Raw genomic sequence first — 26,097 nt, forward strand, 5'->3', positions numbered from 1 at the left:
GAAAATATTTTTCTTGTTTATAAATACATTTTCCTTATTTTTAGAATAACATACAGTATGACTTAAAATATTTCTAATAAGAATAAAAATGTAAATAATATAAAGCAAGCATTTTAATTATATTGAGGATATTTTCCTCACTTAATAACAAGTTAAAAAAAAATAAAACCACATCAAATTAACAGAAAAAATGACAAATTTTGTGGTAAACTAATGAACAATTTGCCATACAAAGCCAACTTAATAGAAGTATGTGTTCACACTTAATAAAACTTTCTAAGCCCCGTATAACAACAAATTCAGCTTCTTTGAAAAATTAAAAAAAAAATGATTTTGCGAACTGTTATATGTGATACCCTCTATTCATTAAAACAAATATGGATAAGTAATACCAGTAACAGTGTAAGAAGTTAAATGACATCCTATAAATGTGTTTTGCAAACTGTATATTTTTTTTGTGTTTGTTTACATGAAACTTTTTTTTAGTGACTCTATATATTTTTTAGAACTCTTTTTAGAGCTTGATTTTCTGAATTCATTAACGTATCATACTTTAATCACCAATATTCCGCCACTGTCTGTGATTCGAACAAATTATGTTACGAAAACACACTTGTTTATATTTGGTTTTGGTCATAATATGCCCCAATATCTAAATAGTTATATATCGAAAAAATTATACCTATTGTCGTGCTTGCATTTTTAGGAGATCACATGGAATTTTTTTACAAGAAATGAAATTTTAGAAACATTAATCAAATCAAAAATTATTGTTTTATACCTGAAAATCTAATTTGTATTTGATTAGTTATAATATCAAGAATTTCGGAAAAGATTTGCCTTAATTTGTGTTGTTTATCATTCATTTCACTTCCTTTACAACACTTTGACAGTAAAATATCAATATCAAGTTTTCCATAAATTTTCTTAAAAGATGGTTACTGAGTCTAATTTCGGTAATATCTGTAAACGAACTTACTTTACATAACATAAGAGACAGTATCAGTCTCCCGAATAATGAAAGTACGGAAAATGAGACTAGTCCCAATTTTATCTTTTTTCAACACATACCGCTTATGGGTGCTTTATGGACAGCCTACATATTAAACGATATTGTATAATTATGGGAACAGAGAATACTCGTCTACCAAGATAACAATCATATTTCACATTTATTTTTAAAATATTATAAAAAAGTAGCGTATCATATAATTTAAATGTCTAGGGGAAAAACTCAAGAGAATTCGTACACTACAAATGTAGGAGTATATTATTGTATAACATTTTAATATAGAATCTTTTGAGATAACGTCAACAAATTTTTGATGCGATTGAGTAGCCGAATTTTGATTAGCGTGTTAGCATTTACATGATATTCCTAATACACGTACACAATTTGACAACAATCAGTCTAGTAGTTTCTTAGATTATCTGTCCAATAGAAACTGACACAGACAACAAATAGACGGAAACGGGAGACCACTTTCCACGCTCATGACGTAAAAATGCAATTTCTAAGGATCCAAAAGTGCCAATTTTTTTCAGCCCCAGCCCACTTACAAATATTTAAAATTAGAGATGTTCAGGCGAATATCGTGCTTCACGTTTTCAATAAAATCTACATAATATTTTGAAATGACATCATCAGTTATTTGGAAAAACTAAAGCTAAACTTGAAATCTCAGAGTTCGTTAGCGCTGGAAATTATAGACATGCAGAACATGCACAAACATAGTTTCATAATTTGCGATTTGTGAAATGCCATGAGAGTATCACATTATACATTCGCCAAAATGATTTAATTAAAATGTTTCTCCTAGCTACGGCCCCCGAAGGAAAATTGTCAGACTTACACCGCATTCTAATTTTTTATACTTATCATTTGAATAATTGCTGCAAAAATAATTAAACTTTTCTTTAGTTTATCCACCTCTATGTTTTATAAAGTCATAATAAAGCCTATCACGTGTGACTAAATCCACAAATCTAAATGTGAATAAACATTATCAAAGTATCTATAAAATACAATCTACATATTTGGGGACATTATTCATGATTCTTTGTTGTTTTTTTTATTTTTTGGAACAATTACTGAATACAATAGAGTGGAAATATTTTGAGAAGAACGCCGCAATAAAGCGACTCAGTAGTATTAAAAACATATGGTATCGCGAGCGGTTTTCGTCGTCTTACGCGTCCTCCGTGGTGTAATCTAGCCTTAACACTGATTCATTTCATCTTTTCGAGCTTTTAATTTAAAACGTAAAAGATACGCCTCCAGTAAAAGTCTAAGTAACAGGTTGTGATATTTCCTCTCTAATACAGAATTAATAAGTTACTTACCAAAATTCTCGTAAGCGTTACAAAAAGCCGTCAAATTCTTTTTGACTTTACGTGAGTATTATTGGTGTGATTTTTTAACTACTGTAGAATTGTATTCTGCAAGACAATACGACTTTCATAAAATCGATCAAAGCTTGATGTTAACGTCCGTAAATTGTGGAAACTTATTACGGTTGCCGTTGAGAATTTGATTTACGTTGCATTTGCTTATCAGTAATTGCTAAATGGTATATTGTCAGGTGGAGAAGTTGCCGGTTGCCTGTGATCGGGTATTTCAAATTAAATTAATACACTTCATTAGTTTTGATTTGTCGGGTAAATGCTCTCTGAAAACTTATTTTTAGTATTGGTGCAGCTCTATTGCTGCTACTGACTACTAAAAAAAATTATAATGTTATAGCACCTTCTAGGAAAATTCTGTAATCCCATTGAATTCCTAAACATTAATCAACAGTTACCAAGTTATAGTGACAAACTGTGTGTAGAAACAATAAAAATCTTTCGTAATTCAGGACTTCTTAAAAGCAATTTTTCAAACTCTATCCGGGCTAGAACAATAACGTTTTTGTAGGTTGTTGAGAGACCTTTCGTAGTTAGAATTTATTCGAGAGAATTTGGCTGTAGTCTTCTGTAAATTTTGTTTCATTATGGAGGAGGACATGTTTCCAAAGTAAATTAGAAAAAAGGGTAGTTTCACTTGAAAAACCGGCATTCCGTCTTTTTATTATGTCTCCAAATACACTTTAATTAGGAGTTTAGACAATAATTAACCTAGTCAGCTGAGATGAAATAAAACTCCCCTTAAGCAAGTGTTAATATGTTGTGATAACACAACTAACAAGCAATAAAGTAGAATTATGACTTGACAGATTCGTATTTAGTTAATATTTAGCGATCAGGAAACCGCTACTAAAACAAGGAAAAAGAATCGAAATAAAACACAGTAGTTTCTGTGAAAAATAAGTTTGTCTTCAAACTTTTCTTTTAAAACCTTTTATAAATTACAACACAACTTCCATTCTTAACTTAAAGATTTTTTGTTATCGCTTTAAATTTACGTCAACATCAAACAATACTTTTCTTAACGTCCTATAAAATAGAAAACAACATTTTAAAAATTCTCTGGACCAGTTAAATAAACACTTTATTTATTGTATAAAATGGCAATAAATTAATGGTAAAAGCATTATATTTCGACCTGAATTCAAAAGTCGACTTTACTTTGTTTATTCTTGCAAGATCCTGTTTCACTGATCCCGGAGATCCTTGTCGTTAATTCGTACAAATTAAAAATTCAAGAAATCTGGACACAACGATCTTAAAATTTAAAAATCCCAAATTATCATAATAATGTGAAAATCAGAAATCATTTTGACATTTTTATTATTGCTCACTAGAAATAAGAAAACAAAACTCTGTCAGCACGATATCTACTCGATACTGCACCTCAAAAGTGCTATCTACAAAGTGTGGAAAAGTACTACCCACACAAATATCAACAGTCGTAATTAAGTCAAAGAAGTGAGTGTGAAAAATACGCAATTCTGGGTCAAAATCGTGCGTTTTGAAGCGATTCAAAATTACAAAATCGTGACAAAAGCGTGGTTTTTAATGCAATATTTAAGTAATGGGGTGCATTATTGACAGCGTGATGGATTTTAAACGCTAAAAAACTTGAGCGAAGATTGATTATTGGTGAAAGTCTCACCCATTAAAATCATGCAATGATTTACAACAATAACGCTTCACAGACAATAACTAATAGACTGTTTTTGTTTCCATGTTTTAGCTTGATTATCATGAAATAAACTCATTAAAGACACAGCGATGTTTGCTATGTTGCAAAATTAAGACAATGCTGGGGATCAATAAACAGTGCCAAAACCTGATGAAATAATTTAAAAAAATTCTGTGTGAATAAAATAGTAAATGAATTTTTAAAGCGTTCACAGACATTAACCACCACAGATGGTGCAACCTTGATGAAATAAGTGCAGTTGATTCCGTTATCGTCAGTTAACTTTGTTGCCATAATTCTGATGAAATATGTAGCATTTAGAATTTTTTTGTGATCATCCACTCTGCTGGAACTTTCTCTTTTACTTTGTTACATATACACCTTATTTTTTGGTGGGACATTTCAACAATATCTTGTAATCCAATTATCTATTTGTAGGTGACAAGGGCGACCATGATTTAAAAGTTTCAACAATAACGGGTTTAAGACTTGAGTAGACTATTGGAAATCAACGATATACTAAATATGGGCGTAGCCTTTTATTACCGATTCAAGCATTATGTCAAATAATACCGTATAAAGAGTAGACAAGTAAGCAAACAAAGTATGCATTGTCTGTTATTAAAGTGTTACTTTACTCAGGTATTTTAAGTCAAGGTTAACGTTGTCCTTAAATTGTCCCAGTTGCTTTATTTAATCGACCTACACAATAGTCGAAAAGTGGACTTACCTGCATAGCGAGGTTTTTATTTTATATAATATTTTATTAAGAATAAGAGCATATTGACGAATGGTAAAGTCGGTATATTTTAAGAATTTTTATATAATGCATTTTCCCACAAATTATTTTTGTGATAAGAGGTTTTCCCGAGATTAAGAATATCTATTAAGCATTAAAGAAATGCATTCGTGCGGTACCACATCCTACTTACTAGATTAGAAAGATAACAGTTGTTTAACTTTTCAACATTTCAAAAAGAAACAGGTTTTTATTGTTGACAACTCGAAAAAGGGCATTAACTTACTTCCAAAACATGTTCTTAATTTTCTGACACTAAACTAAACTCTTTTAATCACATAAGCAACAGTTCTGAATTGCCAGAAAAATTCGAAAAGTACATAAACTTTTTTGAATAAAATGTCTAATTTAGAGTATGACAATATGTAATCAAATCGAATTTGCTTTTTTGAAGCTGAACAATTTTTAGTATAAATATTTCTTTTTTTGCTAAGGTAAGGTTTTTAATTTACAGAAACAAGTTTTTTGCAAAAACTAATTTAATTCAAAAGTTCTAAAAAATCTTGCAACGTCGAACACTCGATACAATCGAAATCTTCAAAAAATGATGCGGCGATATAGAAACAGAAACTAAATATTGTAGACACTTAAAATTTGGCATTCGTGATATACAACTTATTAAACTATGATAATTTTGTCAACTATGACCTCCTTATCGCAAAATTACGTACACCACAAGAATCAAATTTGAATACTTTCAGTGTCTTTTAAGTAAATTGCTAGTCGTTTACCATAATTATACGATTATAAATAATGGTTTTAAGTATTATCTCATGCATCTGTTAGTGTGTCGGCAAGGTTTTGTCATGGTCACCTGCCAGAAAACTACTTTTTTCAATGAATTATTTGTAAGACGCCGTACATTGTCAAGTAATATGAAGATTAGGTAATTATTCTCATAGCAGAAATAAGAGTGGTGCTGGTGATTAATTAATCAGTTGTAGAGTATCTACAATTACATGTTTACATAACAGAAGTAAGTTAATTATGTCTGTCTTGTATTTTCTTTATTATCTTTTTTTAGGTTTTAATTTGTCTCGACAAAGTTTAGCTTACCACAGCGTTCAGAATTATCGGTGTTCTACATTCTAAAGATATTTCCATATATGTATGTGCACACGGTAATGTTACATTTTGAATTCGGGACATGTATTAACATTAGTTATGTTTTTTTTTTTCAAAAATGTCGCTGTAAAACGCTTTAAATCAATTATAATTACACTAACCTTGTCGCATTTTATCTGGCTACGACTTCTTCTTTAATTTATTTTTAAATAGGCATTTAATAAAATTGAAACATAAAACAAACAATCAAGTAATCATTATAGTTCAGTTACTTTCAATCGGTACATATGCACGTAATTACAGAAAGTAATATAAAAGAGAATGAATATATTAGCAATATAATAACGAAGCTTAATTAGGACTTAGAAATATTTATTTGTATAAAGCGAGTAGAGAAACTAATTCTTAATTACACTAATAAAATCTAGGCAACTGAATGGAGCACCGCAATTTTCGTTGCTAAAATTAGCACTCACCACTTTTAGAGAAGATTTGTGTAATGAGCTGGTCTATTATTCTATTTATTCAAGGTACAACACAATTAATTTTATTTACCAACTATCTATTTTGCTATTAATGCCTAATTTATCTCATTTGAAATAGCATGTTATTTTTATTATTTATTTACTTATTATGGAAACGTCTGACCCAAAAACAAAGGTCTGCGTATCAAATCAACACATAATAATTATACCGGCGATAAGGTAGGTTGGTCAAACTATATCAAAAGTTTGTCAGAATTTTATCGTGTCGTAGGTTGTTTGAAAAGTTATCTAATTTTATGAGGTAGCTGGTTTTTCAGACGGTGTAAAAAGGTAATAAAAAATGATTGGCAGTTTGCATACCAGATACTGGCGGTTTTAAGTAAAAATCAAATCTACCATGCACTCACAATCGATCGATAAATTAAAATTATGCGGTGCACTCGACCCTAAATAATTTAAATAGAAAAGAAGCACTGAACAGAACACGTTTAATTTTTTACGAGTTAAAATTAAACTTTTCTAATAAGATTCGTTGGTTACGGCGCCTTTCAAGATTAAAACATTACACTATAAGAGAAAAATACATAAATAGTTATAGACTTTTTTAAACTTTTGTTCTCGACTTCACCCTACTGTGTTAATAATGGAAACACCAAGTACTAATTCAAAATTTAATAAATAAATTGTTAAGAGACTTATTTGCTAAGACTTAATTCTATAAAATGCATTTTAGAAAATATGCAATAGAATCAACTTGGTATTCGATGTATTCCTTGCAACAAAGCACATTATAAGATTACGACCATCAAACTGAGTTTAATTTCTAGAAAAGCTGAGTTGGAAATGCTTCGAAAACCCCACAGGATTTCTCCCAGAAACAAAATCGATAAGTTTTAGTAGACTACATGGGATTTTAGCGTTTTAATGTTCTGCAAAGGTCCGTAGTTTCATAGCCGGTCTAAGTCAAAGCGGTCTAATTGTTGTATGCCACCATTTCTTTGATACAAAACGGACAGTAATTTAACAGTTACGTGTACTTTTCAAAGAAGAATAGTAAAATTTTCGTCAGCGAAATTTCCTTTATGCCTTCGCATTAAACTCGAGCCCCTGTTTAAGTGTAATACTAATAGCTAGTCAGCTACTTCAATCTTCAACGGAACGAAATTAAATTGTCTACGGTGCTAACCTTCAAATAATACCTTCCCTTGTGTACGAAACTTGTTTCGAATCTAAAAAATATTTGCGCCGCAAGTGTTATTCCGATTGTTTGTCATGACATATTTAAAATACTTTGCTAGAAAATTAAGTTTTCAATTTTGAGCGCGAAATATATTTGTCAACATCGCATTTTAACTCAAAATAAGTATTAACATAATAACAGTTTAATTGATTTAGTAATGCTATAAGCGTAATTAAATAATATACAGTATGTTTCACCTCCACTGTTGAAAATCTCTGTTAATTTTTATTTGTGTAGTTAATATAGAAAACACAATGATCAAATGCCGTCCTACGCATTTTTTAATTCTTAACATTGCAATGCAGAGCTGTTTCATTTCATTTTCATTGACAATTTCTTTTCATTTTTAAACTTCAAATTGACAATCCGTGACAAGATGCTCTCAACGTTGTGTTAATCTCAGAATAATTAAACTATCTAATGAAGGTATTTGTTTTTTTACACTGCGTTCAACAGGTGGTGGATTGACTTGGGCTCGTAGAACAATATAAACTTAGTCTCATTTCCTAAAACAACCAATTTCTAGGAAATGAAAGACAACTTATTTTAATAGAAACGCCTTTTTTAATACATTTTAAATAAAAAGTTTTTTATTTTAATTATACTTATTTAGGGCCAGTTTATACAGTATTTTAAATGAGATTAAGTTAATCACGCATTTAACGAGGCGTTTAGCGACGTCTGATTGGCGTAGATTCGGTCACGTGGTACTTTAACGCCGTGTTAAAAATTTAGTCGCAATCAAATATTTAATTGAGTTTTGTGTAAAACTGGTCTTAGTAAACTAAAAATGATGTGAGGTTATACAACAAAAGTTTCCACTTCACAGAGTTGGATAATTCTTTCTCAACAATGCTCAGAAATTACCATGTAACTAATTTTTATTGGGCGAAAAAAGAAACATAAGAAACATTCCAATCATATTTCTATAGTTCCAGTTACTTCAACCAGTGTTAAATAATAACTTTAAATTCGAAATTTAGTCGAAAATTTTATCATATTGTGGAAACAATACTTTTTCAAAAAATTAAAAAGAAGGACATTCCTTTTAAAGAAACGAAAGTTATCTCGACCTCCGGTAAAACCAAATAGTACAATCCGTTTTACATTTCGCAAGAGGACTTTATGTTGTAGAGTCTCTATTGCCAAAATTTTAAGGTAATAATTTTGATAAGTCAATTGGTGTGAAATTTTTTGCATACCTACGTGTTCCGAATTTGAATGATTTTGTACATATAGTTGAAAGAAGGGCATGAAGAAGATGAAAAATCCTATATATTAATAGTGAAATTACACTTGCGTTTATCCTTGGTTATATCTGTGATGGTTCAATGTCAGTCAAGATAAAAAATTTGCTTGAAATTCAGAACTACTGCGTATTCTTGTCCGCGGTCGCATGTCACGCAACAATCAAGTCCACCACCGAGCCGTAATCTCGGAGATGACCCGCACCTCAATCATTCGCTTCCTTGGAGTATGAAGGCCTCGCGTAATGCCCATGCACCTGGTGCTGACCCGCTCTGATCGATCCTGCTCGACGGGATTCCACCGCATGGGCGCATACCATCCCATCTCGTCCCGGGTGAACAACCGTCTCGCGAACCTCGGCCCCAGTTGCACTCAGGGGGCGCAATTAGGCCTCCAATTATGTGATACCGCGCGCGCACCCAAGGACTCACCTTGTGCACGATATTCTCTGTTTCAGGTGTCAGTCGCGGCGAGAATGTGGGGCCGAGCGCAGCTGCTCGTGCTGCTGACCGCGCTCTCTGCCTACGGGGACGACGTCCAAGAGGACACCCAGCTGCGCGCCGGCCGCTCCATCGACATCTTCACGCGCTACGGCTACCTCAGCCTCAGCATGAAAGTCGTGCCGCGCAACGACTCCGACTTCCTCTTCCGGGAGCCGACGATCGACGTCTTCGACGGGCTGGATCGGCACGTGGTGCACCCGACCAAGGTGCCCAAGAGGCAGCGCCGCATCTTCGCCGGGGACTTCCATATGGAGTTCTGCGACAACATCAAGCAGCTGGTTCAAGCTTACTTCAGGGATTTCAGCTTCGAGCGTCTGGACAAGCCGTGGAGGGCCTTCACCGGCAGCTGGTCGGCGGAGGCGGTGGCCAGAAACCTGGGGATCAACTCCTCGTTCGTGCATAAAGAACACTGTTACGTGCTGGTGAGACTGTCGAGGTTTAGGGACAGTGTCAAGTTGAGTACTGTTCCGAATAATGTGAACTTGGTGGACGCGGTCGCGCGGGAAATTGACAAGATACAAGTTGGTGATGTGAGTAGTGTGATTCGGTTCATTAGGAAGTATGGATCGCACTATATAGAGTCCTACGTTACGGGGAATGCTCTATATCAGGTATCAGTCATTTTAAGGTTTCTTAGGTAATGGCACAGCTACAAGTTGTAGCACTGGGAGACATCAATCATAGCGCACCTTAACCCATCCCTGTTGATAAATATAAGACAGGGAAAGGGAGGGCTCGAGATAGCATATGTCTTTCATCAAAATACATCTACACAAATATGTTACAATCACTTTTATCGCATAAAATATTACAGTAATTTTTTTTCATAAGACCAAGTCAAACGACAATAACTTGAAAAACTGTAGCAATTAAAAATCTAGGTAAGTAATCTCTTTGCAACAATATTATTTGTATCTTACAGTCTTATAGCAGGTTGTTTAAGGTAACTTGGTCTTAATCGAAAATGTTCACTGTATTCTTTTGCAAGCGAAAATACGACAGATGTACTTCTTGAGCAACATTTCAAAACAGTAATCTGTGTGAGTATGTCGTTAGGATTAATGCTTAAGACTCTAGCTAGATTATTCTATACCAATGTTTTCTGGAAACTAGGCAATGAGAATTTTATGAGGATTACTACTCACGACATAGTTAGCAGGCTATAATATCGACCAATTTTCACATGTAAATATCATGTTTAATGCCTTTGTGTAAACCAAACTGTAGTGAGCGTCTGTAGTGTTCTGATAAGCACCCTCTTATTACACAGAAGACGTTAGCATTCTAGCTTTTAACTTGCAACTTACACCACAGATATTTTGTTCAGAAATATCTCCAACCATCAAATGCTTTTTTGTACTTAATAATAATATAGGTAAAATGCATAAAATTTGTTGTAAAACTTAAACATTTTACACGATTAATTTACGTGGCTAAAATTTATAGTATTATACTATTTATGGTTTATATATTATTAAAACCAATCAGTTGGAGCAATTAATTTATAACAAACCTGTACAAGTATTTTTAAATTTAAAATCATTAGCAAAAATCGTTATTAATGTAAATTATTTTAAAAATTTCCACAAACAGAAAGCAGCACATTAACGATGAAAGAATGATTTAATAGTAGGTTATTACATAAAACCTTGCACTTTAGTACTTTTTTTATTCCGTCAAAATTATGTTTTATCCGAATTAAATTCAAATTCAACGATCTGTACAACCAAGGAAGACAAGTTAATCCAGTTTTGTCTCAGAGGACTTCACCGCGAATACATCGGAAGTGGCGAAAAATATGCAGACTTCTTACCCCTATTGAGACACATTTTACACAGAATAATAAGTACTTCTATCTGTTTTTTCCAGTTTCATGTAGATTATAATATTTATTGCACACGTGTTATTGAATCGGATATCAAAAATTTTATATCTTATGAACTTGGAAGAATGTTGGATAATATAAATATCTGACTTTAAATACAGACTTGATTTCGCGTCTAAAATTTATTTTACAATACTAGTATTATTTGATTTAACACTCAAGACAGCAAATGAAAAGCGACCTTTAATCAACAAAATGTTAAGGTGACGTCATTAATTGTTCGAAGGAGTAGGAAACGGGAAACCCTCATTTTGGTTTACCTACACAAGATGACACAACAAGAAAACATGAAATTAAATATTCGTTAAAATTACTCTATTACAATATCGCCGAGGAAGTAAAAGGTTTCCCAGCTATGTCGTAAAAACTATTTTCCGCGTCTTTATCTATAAGAGTTAACAGAATTTTTTCTCGGAAACCCATGAAAATATAAATGCTTTGAGAGTTCACATTATTTCTTCAATTCAGTTTATTTGGTAAGTCAAAAAGACAAAATCGACAATTAAAAATAAAATTCAAAGTACCATCTCTTAAAATACATAAAATAAGAAAAATACCATATGTGATATTTTTTTAGAGTATTTATATTGTACCTACCTGCTCAATAAAATAGGGAAGATAAATCACTACGTTTGCAAGGACATATTTTTCCAAATATTGGTTTTGATGGTTTTACTTCCTGAGCGTAAGCTAAGGTTTTTAGCCCAGACATCTAAATTTTTGGAAAAAATCAAAATTTTACAATTTAATTTCAAAACTGCAAAACCGAATGCTCTGAAATCTTGCAAACGATTTAAGGTTATCATAAGCACGGTAAATCGTTGATCAAAATTTTTTCGTTTATGGACTCCCAAAAAGCGATGACGTCAGTTTACAATTTTGCCGAATTTTTCTTTAAATTTGATAGAATTACATACTCCTGCATGTGTGATTTATTAATTGAATTTTTACCCTAGGCATCCAGAATTTTGTAAAAAAAATTAAAATTTTATTTTACAATAATTTAACTTTGAAATTGCAAAAACCGAATACTGTGAAATCTTGCAAATATTTTAAGATTACTGGAAGAATGGTAAATCGTTAAACAAAATTTGTCCGTCATCTTACAATTTTACCGAATAAATGTTGCTCAAATTAAAAAAAAACTGACTGTGGTTAATTCATTAGTCAGTCCTCTCCTTTGCGTTGAACAGACAAAATCAATCACATTTCATTTTCTTTTTAACCGCTCAAGCTTTAATCTGAACGTGCTAATAATCGAATTCTTTCGAATAATTTATTCAAAATTATTGCCAAAATGCGAACCTAGAATCTAAGGTTTGTTTTATTACAAGAAGGAGGTCTTCCATTTGTTTCAGTGTAATAAATAATTAATTAAACATAAAGAAATATACGTCTTTTTCTTCTAACGCTAAAAAATGGAATCGAATTGAAAAAAATGCACAATTCTTTGGACGACGGGTATTTTACGATTAACATGAAAATTAGCAAAGTAACTCCCCAAACCGCAAACGTTAGAGCGCTAACTGTTTTACATATTTTACCACCACGCAGTTCTTAAAATACATATTTTTTTATATTCTACGCTATAAAAAATCTTGACGAATGCAATAGATGCAATAATCTAAAATCTAATTATATTTTTTGACGTTTTTCACTAACTTTTGAAGTATTGAAACATATGCACTTCTTTTAAACCTGTATTTCAGTAAATTTATTTTTAGGATGTTTACTATTCTTTTGATCATTGACAAAGCTTTAATGAAACCACCACAGGCAACGACAAAAAAATTAAGGCGAACGGAATAATAATCACCTATAAATATTTACAAAGTCCTTGAATTTGAATACTAATTAAGTTTTTAGGACACCTATTTTTAATATTTTTTATTAAATAAAATTTAAAGTGTTTGACGCTACTCTAAAAGAATACATGTCCGAGTGATTTTAACCTGGAACCTACTAAATGGAATTTCCTGATGTATTTTAAAGTGTTTTAAACATATGAAAAGACCACAATTAAAAATTAATTTTTCCTTGTATGAGCAGTTTTTTACTAAATATTACTGACTGGGCAAGCAAGCATTTGGAGTTAAAATCCTAAGATCTTTACAATAACGTAATACATTTGACTAAAATGCATCCATTTTGAATTTTAACAAAAGAATGTTCCAAATATAGCAGTTACGTAGTAGTCTGGAACTTGAGCAATTTGGGAAATAAAAACAAAATCAGCATGCAATTCTGCTTTATTTGTAACATTTGCATCAAGGGAATCAGTCAAGTATGAATACGCTTGTACGGCAAATTTAACCGGGGAATTCTGAATATGAGTGGATGTGTTACATACAAATTTTATAAGGTATATTTAAATATAATTAAAAAAGTAACAATTAAAATAATTCCCTGTACAAAGTAAAAAATATTTTCCTAAAAACGTTTGTTATAGCGTTTTAAACTCACAAAAAGATGTAAATACAAATAACAAAAACTGTGAATCGTATCCAAAAAAGAGTATTCTAGTCTTAGTGACACCCTGTCACCCTGCCGGTAGCTACGCCACTGTTCTCAAGATTAAGAAAGCAATTAGCAAATAACAATTTCAAGCGAATGTAGGTTGGATCGTTGCATAATGCACATTTAAAGCTCCAATAACCATTCAAAACTAATTTTTCTCAAGCCACTACTGGTATTGTTTTTATCAAGGCTTATATAAGAGTTCAATATCCAAACGAATCAAGACAACAATTAGACACACATTAGGCCGAAATTCACGGTCGTCGTCGCGTCACGCTAGACTAATCGATTTAAACTGTTTTTAAGCCAGATATAATTGAATTAAAGAAAAAAATTCCTGCCGTTACTTCGTGATTCGAAATACCTGGCACATTAATTAGGATGAAATAAAGTCACACTATTCAATAATGAAATCTTTTATTCTGCTCAGTCCCGGAAATTAAAATGCGGGAACTCCGGGTTCCCAGGTAATAACAAGTGGAATCTAAATTAACTGAAATTATTTTGTAATTGCTAAACTAGATTAATTTGGTAACATCTTTCTGTACTAGAAATGTCGCGCTGACGTAACTTGATTTATGGGAGCAAAGTAATGCTAATTAATTCTGATCTGAGGTTTTCGTCATTGAATTAAATAAAATTTCAGACTAGCCATATGGCGTTTTGATTAAGGATCTACTAGTAGCAAAAAAGCTTTTCTATTTAAAATGGAAATTTTGCAGCCACAGAAACAACCGGATTATCAAGGTCGGAAATGAACAATAGTGATTATAACGTCGGCAAAATTTTAAGAAATAAAAAACCTGCTATTGATTTTGGTAGTTGGATGCAACACACTTTCTTTCGTTAGTTTAAATTGGTTACTGAATTCATATAAATTGTTACGTACTGATTCCTCGTAACCTAAGAACCACACGTTTTGAAGAATAAATATATCAATATTTGAATTATACGACGTGTTTCTTTTATTTGAGCAAATTTGTATCATCTTAAAAGACCACTTATGTGAATAAATGACATGAGTGTCAATTTTTCAAACTAATAGATTATCATAAATAAGAATGAATTTTTCGTCTATTTTATTGAATGACTTTTTGTATTGATTTTAGAATATTGGTTGGTTTTGATTTTTACAAAAAATCAATATTTACATTTGTGAAAAAATATATAGTGTTTTAAAAAAATAAAGTTAACGTTATTTCCGGTTCTACCGGAAGTGATAATAAAAATGTGAGGTTGGCATCACATAGATCTTTTAAAATGATACAAATTTGCTACAGGTCTATGTTTAAAAATAAAAAAGTTACAGGGGTTGCATCAAATAAAAGAGACACCCTGTATATAATAGATTTTGTTTCCAAAGATTTAATTGGTTGAAAAATCGCAGCAAGTTTATTACTAAGTAAGCATATTTATTAGTATCGCTTAAGATCTTAAAATCGAATTCGTACCTTGACTGAGCAATACGCGGAAGACAAGCAACTACTGTTTTTACAGAATAAAAAGTTGATATTGCAGCAGGACAGTATTGCCATTTCGGTAGAGAGATCTTCAGTTTATTAACTACGGGCACTTTTTCTAATTTTGGAAAGTTCGAGCTTTGCACTCGGGTGTGCACTATATCCGCATATTGCAATAAGATGCAAATTTCCATCGCCTAATCAAGAAAATAAAGCATTTTAGAAAAAAAAAAAGTTCAGATTGTGTGCAAGACATTTTTTTGGGTTTACCATTTAGCTCCACAGAACCGCAACAATGCTGAGTCACTTATAATACATTAGAATACATATAATACTATATATGTAGTAGGTACCGCTTAAATTGATTAACAAAATAAGTTACAGTGATGATTGACTCTAATAAAAACACTTTTTCGAAAATATTTTGTTCGATTTTTAATTATTATTAACGGAAATTGTAATTCTTAGATACTTGGTGAAAGGTCCAGGTCTGTTTTTTTTTAATAACTTCTAAACTGTTTTCAATTATTTAAAATTATGTTCACTTGCAGTTTTTAATAGGAAATGAAAGAACTGTTAGAGTAACACAAATTTTAGTTTATTTCCTTGTTTTACCAATTTTTGTAAATTTTTCACTATTAAAAGTGATTTTTTTTTTAACAACACCCGGCAAACAACAGGCCAGTTACTAGTATGAAAGGAAATTTCGCTGCAATTCAGCATAATCATCGTACAAACTTTGACATTAAATAAGCACAAACACTTCTCCGATTAATTATAACTACCATAAATTTAACTACAAAATTTTTTCAAAATATTGATAATTACATCAAACGTTGATCTTGTAAAATACCATATTTTACTGACTGTTTAACTTACTATTATTTCCGGAAATCATTAAAAATTTATAAGACATTAGAAAACATTTTTTTTTATAAATTCTTATATAAAATACTGTTTTACAACAGTATTCAAAAATAATGATAGCTAGAGAAATAGTTCTGAACTATTTTTGATCAGTTGAAATGAAACGCTCTATATATATTTTAACTACAGTAACAAACAAAAAATGTATATAATTATACCAAATGATAGGCCACGTATTTCCACAAAACAAAAGGATACATTTTCTGGTATTCGTTAAAATATTTAGTGCTTATGAAATAAGTGAACATCCAAAATGTACATAGGATATTGTTAGGAGTTTCTTTTCTTATTACATGCCATACAATAAAAAAGTTTTAAACCGATATACAACTAATTTTTCGATTTTTTTGTTGAACAAAAAAATGTGGGTTTGGCATTCCATCCTTCTGTTGTGTGTTGGCAGTTTTATTGGACAGGTAAAAAATATCCAAGCTATTACTTTGAAGTTTTAGGTGTACTTTAAAATTATAGTTTAGCATCAAAGTTTGCAATTTATGTAAACATGCTCGAAACTCTTATCATTACTCACGAATTCCAGAACTTTAACTAAAATTTATCTATTCAACTGAAAATGTTATTAAATAAATACGCCCAGAGATGTGCCGCTGTTTGTGATTTAGTAACACAGGCTTTTATTTTTAGAAGTGCGGATGCAAGATGTTTTTAAAAAACGATTGTATAAACAGATTTTACAATTGATTTCAGAAACGGTTTGTATAATTGTGTCCAACTTTGGAAACAATGTAACGTTACAATTTGTTTTGTATTATAAATATAAAATTCAATATATTTATTTATATCGCCTGAAAGAAGGCGACGAAACTCAAAAAATTATTGTAGGAATCTAATTAGACAAATTCTCTAGTTAGATAGGGTATAATCTGAAAAATAAATAACAAAACATCGATTATCTTGAAAACGGTCCATTAAATGTATTGATAACTACAGACAAAAAAACATGTGACATCTCCCTATACCGTTGGTTTAAAATCGCATGGAAGATAATAAAATTTGGCAAATGACCTACTCTCTAAGAAAATGAAGGGCAAGTGTATTGGGCTGTACTTACCAAGATAAGACTAATTTTGCCAAATGACATACCCTCTAAGAAAATAAAAGATAGAGGGTATATCATTTGGCAAAATCAGTTTTATCCTGGAAAGTACTAGCCCCGCCCACCCGCCCTTTATTTTCTTAAGGGTATGTTATATGGCAATATCAGTCTTATCTTGGCAAGTACTAGGGCCGCCCAATCGCTCTTTATTTTCCTAAAGGGTTAGTACTTGTTAAAGTAAGACTCATTTTGGCAAAGACATACACTATAAGAAAATCGAAAGAGGGTGGGCGCTAGCACTGGTTTTGATATTTTCGACCATTCTTTAACCTTTTTCGAAAATTAGCTAAAAACATTTGAAATTCATTTTTAATCCGAATTTTCCGAAGATTTCTAATCATCCGTTATAACTCTCGGATCACCACATTAAAATCTACATTCCAGATTTTTTTGAGAATGTTTGGACAACTTTTCCATCCGCTAAATTTTGACATTTTCAACAATTTTTCAACCATTTTCGAAAATTGGCTGAAGACATTTTCTACCATTTTTCCAAAATCGCCAATTGAAAAATGGTAATTTTACAGTTCTGTCAAAATAGCTCGGTTTGAAATTTTTATAGATAAAAAAGGGAGTTATTATTAGTTTTTGTTTCAGAAAGTACAGCTGTTTTAAAGATGTACTTTGTGGTTTTCATATGTTCACAGAAATGTTTAAAATTGGTTTCGTTAAGACAATAGTGAGTTCAGGACAGGTCAGTCATGTTAGGTCAAGTCAGGTCAAGTGCACGAAATAAGAAATAAATTTTATAGCAAATATTTAGTATAACAAAACAGATAATTAGCCCCGCCCACTCACCCTGCCTCCATTTCAGTGGTTGATTTTAGTCGGTCTGAATGAAATGAATGATCTTACGCTGAAGAGAATTAAAATTAGTCGTTAGGATGATCTTCCAAAGTACGTACTCGGGATTAATGTTAGAAGAAAGTTGAATTCTGTTTTTAATAAACTTAATGAAAAAATTTGCGATCATTGTTCCCTTTTCTTTAAAGCCCTATTTTTAATGCATTATATACATATAAACGTACACAGACTCTGTCAGATAAAATACATAATTCAAATAATTTTGAAACTGTCAATAGCACATGCTTTAATAATAATGGTATGCCGTAGCTTGTTTTCTGTTTTCGGGATTTTTTTTAAGTGTAAAAGATTTTTAAACGACACTCCATCGGAGGTTAAGAACAAATATTCTGTGAATAGGTACATGCGGCAATTCCTATTTTTTTTTAATTATATTTATCGTTAGAAAAAAATAAATAAATCTCGCAAATCTCAAGTGTTCATTTTGGCAAAACGTGACTGAAGTGACCAAGTAGAAGGATACAACTCCATCCTTGTAAAAAAAAATATTTGTATCGTGACAAGGCAATGATTTACTGAAGTCGTCGTACTAAAAATAAAAACAAAAAAATATATATAGAAGCGATATTATAAAATATTGGTTAAAGCCAGTTTATTAATAGTGACTTAAAATATTTACTCTAAAAAGGAAGCCGCTATATATTATTGACTTTATTTTAAGTTAATTTATTGTTGTATAATTTTTTACATTTTAGCTAAATTTGCTAAAAATATTACAAACTGTCACTAATTGTAAGTTTTATAATGTCTAAAACACGATTAACGTTTTCTTTGAAAACAAAATTACCTAAACTCAATTAAGGCATCTTATTTTATATTACACTGTCATTACAAAATTATCTACTGTTACGAGAGCGCATAAATGAAATGGATAGATAATCTTGTTTTGCTGACTTACAGCGAATTGTTCGACAATAATAGTGGCTTTGTTTTAGTTGCTCTGTAGCAGGTGAAGTTAATTTTGAATGCATGATTTACACTGCATTATCTAAATTAGTCAGCATCTGCTGTTATAATTACAATGGACTGGTCTTTTGATTTTCCACTATCTCAAAAAAAAAATATGTTTAGAGTGTGCTATTTAAATATTTTCACACTTTTACTGTGAACTCATTACTGATTAGTAAATTATTATATCGTTGTTGTAAATGCACTTAAATAATCATTTTATTGCATCATACATCAGTAGAGCTGAGAAAAAATGGATACTTTATTTGTTAACAGATGTCAAAATATCTGCAAATTAATGATGCAGTTTTCTTATGATTTAAAAAATATTTATATTTTTTGATACACTTAATCAATGGAACTTGAATGAACAAAAAAACAGTATATAAGTTATACAACAGATTTCACATAGTATGAGTTATAGTTACAAACTGCTTTTTGTCGTAACAAAATACGATATTTCATAATTTTTTTAATTTTACTAAAATATCATGAGATTAGGAGCAAATTCATAATATACTTTGACCAGAACTCTTATGAGGAGTCTGCCTCAGGCGTCTAATTCTTTTCCACTAATTCTTATGAGGGCTTAACCAACCACTGTTGTAAATTTTTCTACTTACCCCGACCTCTGTATTGAGTAATACAGATGGCAGTAAAATTTTCATTACAGTCTATCTCGAGAAATCCCCTCCCAGCCATCTCGACTGCGGCAAATTTACAAGGGTCTTTAGTTAGCCCTCATAAAAATTAGTTGAAGTCAATAGACGCCGCACAAGAGTTCTGGTCAAAGTATAGATATCTATATGGTAATAAATCTTTTCTAAAACTTTTTGCTTTTGTTAATGTGGTGATACTTTGCACTACAAATGACTGCACTATTTAAATTCGGGGTAGTTACCATGGTACAAAAAGGTTTTCTTGTACCATAGGAGTTACATAATCTATGTAGTATTTTATCTGTGGTTTAGTAAAAAGGGGGCCAATGTCTTTATGACCACTTTTATAAATATTTATATTTATGTAATTTTATAGTGGTCATACTCATAACGTCAAACATATTAATTTTTCGTATCTCGACTTGACATTCCCGCAAGGACCCGTCTTTGATCCTGCAACATTTATATTTATTGATATGCGGCAAGACAGCTTCTAGAAAACGAAAGTGTTGATTTCCCGTTTCTGACTCTCTGTCGTACTTTTTTTTATTTGTACCTAAATATTAATTATAATACCTAGTTTTTATCCTGAAAAATTAGCAGAGTCATAATTTCCAATTTATTTAAGAAATTATATAATGTACTTCTTTTTAAAAAAATAATAAAACTTCAACTTAAATTGATTTAGTGATTAACAAAATTTTGTTAATTCATCTCCTCCAAAAAACTGGTGATATAATCTCGAAATTTGATCGAGTACACCCACTTGAAACGGATATTTCCTTAACTTCACTTTAACCCTTAATTTTAGCTTTAAGCATGTACAGATTACTGAAAAAGTAAAATATTTTTTTTTTATCTTGAGTTGTATAAATCAACTTTAGTGAATAATAAGTACTTTTACAATAAATATAGAAACAACATACAACGTATGGCAAAGGCATGAAACCGGTCAAATATTTCAAATCACCTTAAATTTTGCATAGATTTTCCCACCTCCACTAACATTCATGTGTTTTTTAAGTTGCAGCACAGAATAAATATGACGCCATTGGATGTACAGTTTCTTGTTTTTCTGATTTCAATCATATGTTATACGTCATTTTTTTATTTTGTTTGAATAAAAAATGTTGCGTTAAAGCAAATTTGCTACAAATGTTAATTAATAATTATCTATAATAATCTGACTGATTAAAGTATCTACTGTGCGATTAATTTAGTTCTCAAGTTGAAATCCAGCCCTGCGCCAATAAACTGCTCATGAATAAAGACAACGATAAAGCGTACTTTGCAGTCAATTAAAATAAATAAACTCCCTCAATCAACATTAAAATAATAAAAAAAAAACAACCTCTTTTTTACAACAGATGCTCAAATAAGGTCGTTAAAATAAATTCTGTTGCTCTTTCTGTTTAGAAGGTCCGGGATTGAGTGCCTAAAATCTTTAGATCGTTTTTTCAAAAGTATGCTCCCAAAATTAAAAGTAAAAATTGAGGTTTTATATTCTTAAATTAGATGTTAACAGTGTCTAGGATTGCGACTATCTTACTTATGTATACAAGCACTCACACACTTAAAAATTAGTGCATGTTTATATATCAAATTTCTCCAACCACTCAGAATCTTTATTTAGCCTGTATTCTGTTTAGGTGTTCGTCTTCCGGAAACCAGTTTACCTCACGATCAAGGAGCGCCTGAAAACCCAGGGCATCTCTCATCTGGATAAAGTGGAACTGGGACAGTACTTCAGCCCGTGGTTCGCGGAACACATGGGACAGATCAAGGTGGCAAGTGGCAATAAAACGGTGGAACAATGGGCAGCGTCCAAATTACGCGTCCACTACTACATCTTCACATACCCTACACTGTTGAAGATCCACGGTGATACGCAGCTGCTGGCCGTCCTCAACGATTTGCTTCAAAACGAAGCCCTTCTTCAAATGGGGATGAAAACTCTCGCGCCAGCGTTCAAAGACCCACAGAAACGAAAGTTTTTCACCGAAGTGTTGGACAACTTTTTGAAGTTGTGGGAGAGCAATTTATAGAGTGCATCCTCTTTTTGTGATAACGTTGTGATAAAGACGCCTACAAGGTTGGAAGCCTTGAGTAAGAAGGAAAGGAGTGTGTGAGATTATCACTAAATGATTCTGTTAACTAATGAGTTTATTGCGTATTAGAAACAATACATTTAATTGGTCCTCTATTCTAGTTTTTATTGTTTGCAATCGGAATGAGGATAGTTAGCGATTCGAGGCGATTTCACAACGTACATTCCACAATATCTAGCCAACATATTTATTTTTATACTATAAAAAATTATTTTAATACTCAAACCAAATATGTAAAGTTTTGTAAAAACTAAAATAAAACGTAAGTAAGTAATAAAAATCAAGATCCTAGTCGATGCACTTTGTTTGTTATGGAAAAACACTTAAAACCAAATGAAGTGTAGAGTGTACCATACCAAAATACGAAATCACGTCTGTATCTCCTGATTATAGTTTAATAATTTATTTAGATATGTTATGAAATTTTATGTAGTAACCCGCTAATTTTTCGAACGCATCATATTGCACTCGGTTCTCATTCTGAATTACAAACAAAAAGTGTTAGCGTCATGTCAATCAAACTTTTTAAAAATGGACATCTGTACTCCCGCCTGAAGATCTCTACTAACTTTTTTACTGTTCACAACCATTACCAAAGGAGTCTCCACCCGAATCAATGTAAACTTGTATTTCTGTAAATAAATCATTAAATAAATAAAGTAAAAAAGAGCCAGCAACAACTTGGTTTACATTTTCCTTGTAGGTAAAGTTGACGTCTGTGACATAGGGTTCCGGAATGGCTACAGAATTTCCAATAATAACACCTTTGCCATCTGCCAAATTGTAAACGGTAACGACGACACAAGTTCCTACTTTATCTACTAAACAAAACGTACTAAAAACCATGTAGATAGTTATTTTAATAATGTAATAATTTATATCAAATAAATATATTACAATGGTACAGAATCCTCATTATGGACGGTACACACTACTTTGCCTAATACCACTTTTTCCTCATTCAAACCCGATTTTAAGGTATTTAGTGAGATCTCATCTAGCTTTACTGTCTGTTGGGTAGTTGTTGAAGTATAGCTCCCACCTCCATATGGCCCTAATTGTTTTGAATCAATAGACTAAAATAAAGAGTTATATAAAGTCCAGGAAGCAGAATTTTGCCAAAAAAGTTAATATTCGAATTTTAAAATGAAACTTTCATTTCTGCTATATCAGTAAAAATATAACAAAAACAATAGTCATTTATTGAAAATAAAAACAATGTTATGTACCTGTAAAATTTGTTGCAAGCGTTTTGCTTTCATTTTTCCACAAGTTGAAACTAATTCATTAATCTCATTTAAATACTTTACAAGCTGCCTTTCTTTCATCGTTGGCTGTTCCCATGTTGGATCATATAGGGCAGCTTTATTAAAGGATTCTAGTGCTAGTTCATATTCTTCTTCGTACTTCAAAGTCTAAAAATACATTAATAAAGAACTACAAATATGTGTTGCACTTACAATTCCTTTATTATAATGTAAGTCTGGTGTACTTTTGGCAACTATATCCTTCTCCTACAAAAAAATTAATAAATAAAAGACAAGACATATTTTCTAAAGCACAATAAAACATACTGCTTGAGAATAGGCACTTAAGCATTGCTTCAGTATTTTAGGGTTTTGTTGAATTCCAAAAAAAGATGACAAATGTGCGTTTCCAAGTACAGCCCAAGATAATCCATCATGAGTATCTAATTGAACAGCTTCCTTTGCATAAGATAAGCCCTTTTCTATATTTTTAATTAAATCATCTCTGCTTTTTGAACTTTCTTGCCGCGCCAACATGGAGAGATTCCTTAATGATATTTTATTTTTTTGCTACAAAATTTGTCATTAATATAGATTTCAAAAGTAATATAGTATTTACTTCTTTTAAAGCTCCTTCAAAGCAGTTCGTCGCTTTCTTCAGTTCATCATTTTTCCAAAAACATTCACCTAGTTCATTCCATGCTTCGACTGATTTCGGATCTAGTTTGACAGCCTTTGACAGAAGGTTTTCTGCCTCTTTACTATATTTAGGAACAACGTTTAAAAGTCTGCCTCTAAGAAAATTATACCTAGCCCTATCACATTCTGCCACACTACTCTCATTCTCCTTAAAGTCACCTAAAATTTCAGCTAGTTTTTTTTCGATTTCACTATTCTTTTGAATGGCGTCCTCAATTTTATGGTTCTCGAAATAATGATCCCTGTATAAATATAGCCTATTAACTTTTTCCTGTAATAAAATCTGATGAAGCACCACTCCTTTTAAGGGATTAATTGTAGGTGGGCACACCTGGTTAAAATGATCTCAATTGAACGTACCTGCAGTGAATAAATCACATCTTCGCTTGATTTTTTAAGTGTGTCACCACTGTTATCCATTATTTTTTGCTATTACCATTCAATACTCTAATCATTTCACGTTTGAGTTTTTCACGAGTTTTTGTTGTTTTGACGTTAGAGGTTATGTTGTTTTATTGTCAGTCGATCTGTCACCTGAACAGTGGAAAGGGAAACACATAGGCGTAGTGTTGAACAGATTAACAGGTGCGTTGTAGAAATCATATAAACCTATTTTTTCAGTCCTCTTTTTCCATTAACACTGAAAGAAAAAATTAGAAAACGTAAATAATTTTTGGTGAGAGAATCTCTATCTGGCTTAATTTAGTAATGTTTCAGTAATAATTAATTTTATAGTTAAAAAAAAATATCCCCCATTATTATGCTAAAATTAAAGCTTCATGCGTTATTTATCTTAATTTTGATGGCCCAAATCGAGCCTTCCTTGTCTTAATTTTGACAAAATGACGATTTCTCAAATCAAAATAGATGTTCGAAAATTAATTTCTATAAAAAAATATTTAACATCACTAACAAAACAAACTGTGTAAATCTAGACAACAACAATACAACAAATTAACAAAAGCAGGTAAATAAATGATTACATATTTCACCTATGTCGTATTTTATTCGTCCTATTTAAATTTAACGTTAGGTTATTAGTATGAGAAATACAGATGTACATATGTATAGTCTTTGCCATTTCTATTGAAACACCACTTGTTAAGCGTAAATTTGGCAACGTTCATATTCAGACAATTTTCTAACTAAAAGCCGTTGTCAATCAACCGAAAGCTGTTATCAATTGCTAAATTTTAAGCAAAATCAACAGGTGGTGTTTCAATAGAAATGGCAAAGACAGTAGGTATAATTCGGAGTTTCGAATTATATGGATGACAATAAAATTTTTTAGTAAATGTCATAATGATCATGAGCGTCTTTAGTTAACTAAATTAATATATAACGCTTAAATGATGCTTTATATCACCTAATTTTATTGCAGTTATAAAGCTATAAGATATACCAGAACTTAGGGGCGAACAATTCCACACAGTACAACTAATGACAAGAAAAAAATAAAGTTTGACGAAAGATATAGTGCAGTTATGACTTCATCGTCATATTGTAATTGTAAGAGTAAGAAGTAAAAATTATTTCAATAAGGCGCGTGGACTACCTAAACGTCTGGTAAAGTGCCATTGCTTGTACTTATTGCAGTTTATGATGGATCCTCTATAAATTACGAAGTTAAAGTTATAAACGCGCTATATTTTTAGTCAAATTTATGTCAGTTCCTGGATTATGTAAACTGATCCAAAATGTTTTTTTTTTTTTTTTGGAATTCACAACGCCTGAGTATATCTGGACACGTTACAAATACTTACGATTCATTGGCATATAGCTCAGTTCCAGAAATTTGACAAGAAAAATAATTTATAGCTTAAATTTAAGCATTTTTTGGGGGTCTAGAAACTTAAAGAAACGACGAAAAATGCTGAAAGTCATATTTGCTGAGATTCTGAATATCTGTGTCTGAATTACAGGTGCCAACACATGGGAAATTAACAAAATTGTCTAAACACACCTTACAATGTTTGGTAGGCTCAAAATACTCCTTGTTAGATATAGAGGTTCAGAGAAAAAACAGATTTCTAACTGTTTTTGTTTTGTGTTTCCGTGACTGTAAGTGTAGGTATTTGAAAAACTGGAAATGCAATAAAAAATATTTTTACAGATTTTGAACAACTACATATGTAAAAATTACAATCTTGGTAACACGCAAAATTGGCCAATCATTCTGTCTAATAAGGAAATCACCTGAGTTTTAACTCCCGATTTTTTCTGAAAGTACGAAAATTCAATTCCAGAG

General features: G+C 31.5%; 2 protein-coding genes across 3 annotated transcripts in view; one reads left to right on the top strand and one right to left on the bottom strand.

Annotated features, from left to right (window-relative positions):
• Positions 1 to 22,570, top strand: part of LOC135129954 (torso-like protein) — a 43,400-nt gene extending 20,830 nt beyond the window's left edge. For both annotated transcript variants that reach the window (XM_064057226.1, XM_064057232.1), the window contains exons 2-3: positions 9,376 to 10,032; positions 21,445 to 22,570. In XM_064057226.1, the coding sequence (XP_063913296.1) occupies positions 9,394 to 10,032; positions 21,445 to 21,840 (1,035 nt within the window). In that variant the 5' untranslated portion in view covers positions 9,376 to 9,393 and the 3' untranslated portion in view covers positions 21,841 to 22,570. The remainder of the gene's footprint in view (positions 1 to 9,375; positions 10,033 to 21,444) is intronic.
• LOC135129946 (tetratricopeptide repeat protein 5-like) lies at positions 21,941 to 24,418 on the bottom strand. The gene is made up of 8 exons (XM_064057219.1): positions 24,210 to 24,418; positions 23,770 to 24,120; positions 23,478 to 23,720; positions 23,364 to 23,417; positions 23,133 to 23,318; positions 22,801 to 22,979; positions 22,594 to 22,738; positions 21,941 to 22,535 (listed from the first exon to the last, which is right to left on the bottom strand). The coding sequence occupies exons 1-8, from the start codon at positions 24,267 to 24,269 to the stop codon at positions 22,416 to 22,418; spliced, it is 1,338 nt and encodes a 445-aa protein (XP_063913289.1). The 5' UTR covers positions 24,270 to 24,418; the 3' UTR covers positions 21,941 to 22,415.
• Positions 24,419 to 26,097: the final 1,679 nt, after the last annotated feature.

This window comes from Zophobas morio, unplaced genomic scaffold (assembly GCF_036711695.1).
Source record: "Zophobas morio isolate AGI-343-1 ecotype UQ-CSIRO unplaced genomic scaffold, CSIRO_AGI_Zmor_V1 ptg000002l, whole genome shotgun sequence".
Classification (NCBI taxonomy): Eukaryota; Metazoa; Arthropoda; class Insecta; order Coleoptera; family Tenebrionidae; genus Zophobas; species Zophobas morio.

Bases quoted from the DNA above. Each gene is read 5' to 3' on its own strand.
- LOC135129946 (XM_064057219.1), bottom strand. From the start codon at position 24,269: ATGGATAACAGTGGTGACACACTTAAAAAATCAAGCGAAGATGTGATT. The intron at 24,121-24,209 runs GTACGTTCAATT...ATTTTATTACAG, and splicing joins ATGTGATTTATTCACTGCAG to GAAAAAGTTAATAGGCTATA. The intron at 23,319-23,363 runs GTAAGTGCAACA...ATGTATTTTTAG, and splicing joins TACATTATAATAAAGGAATT to ACTTTGAAGTACGAAGAAGA.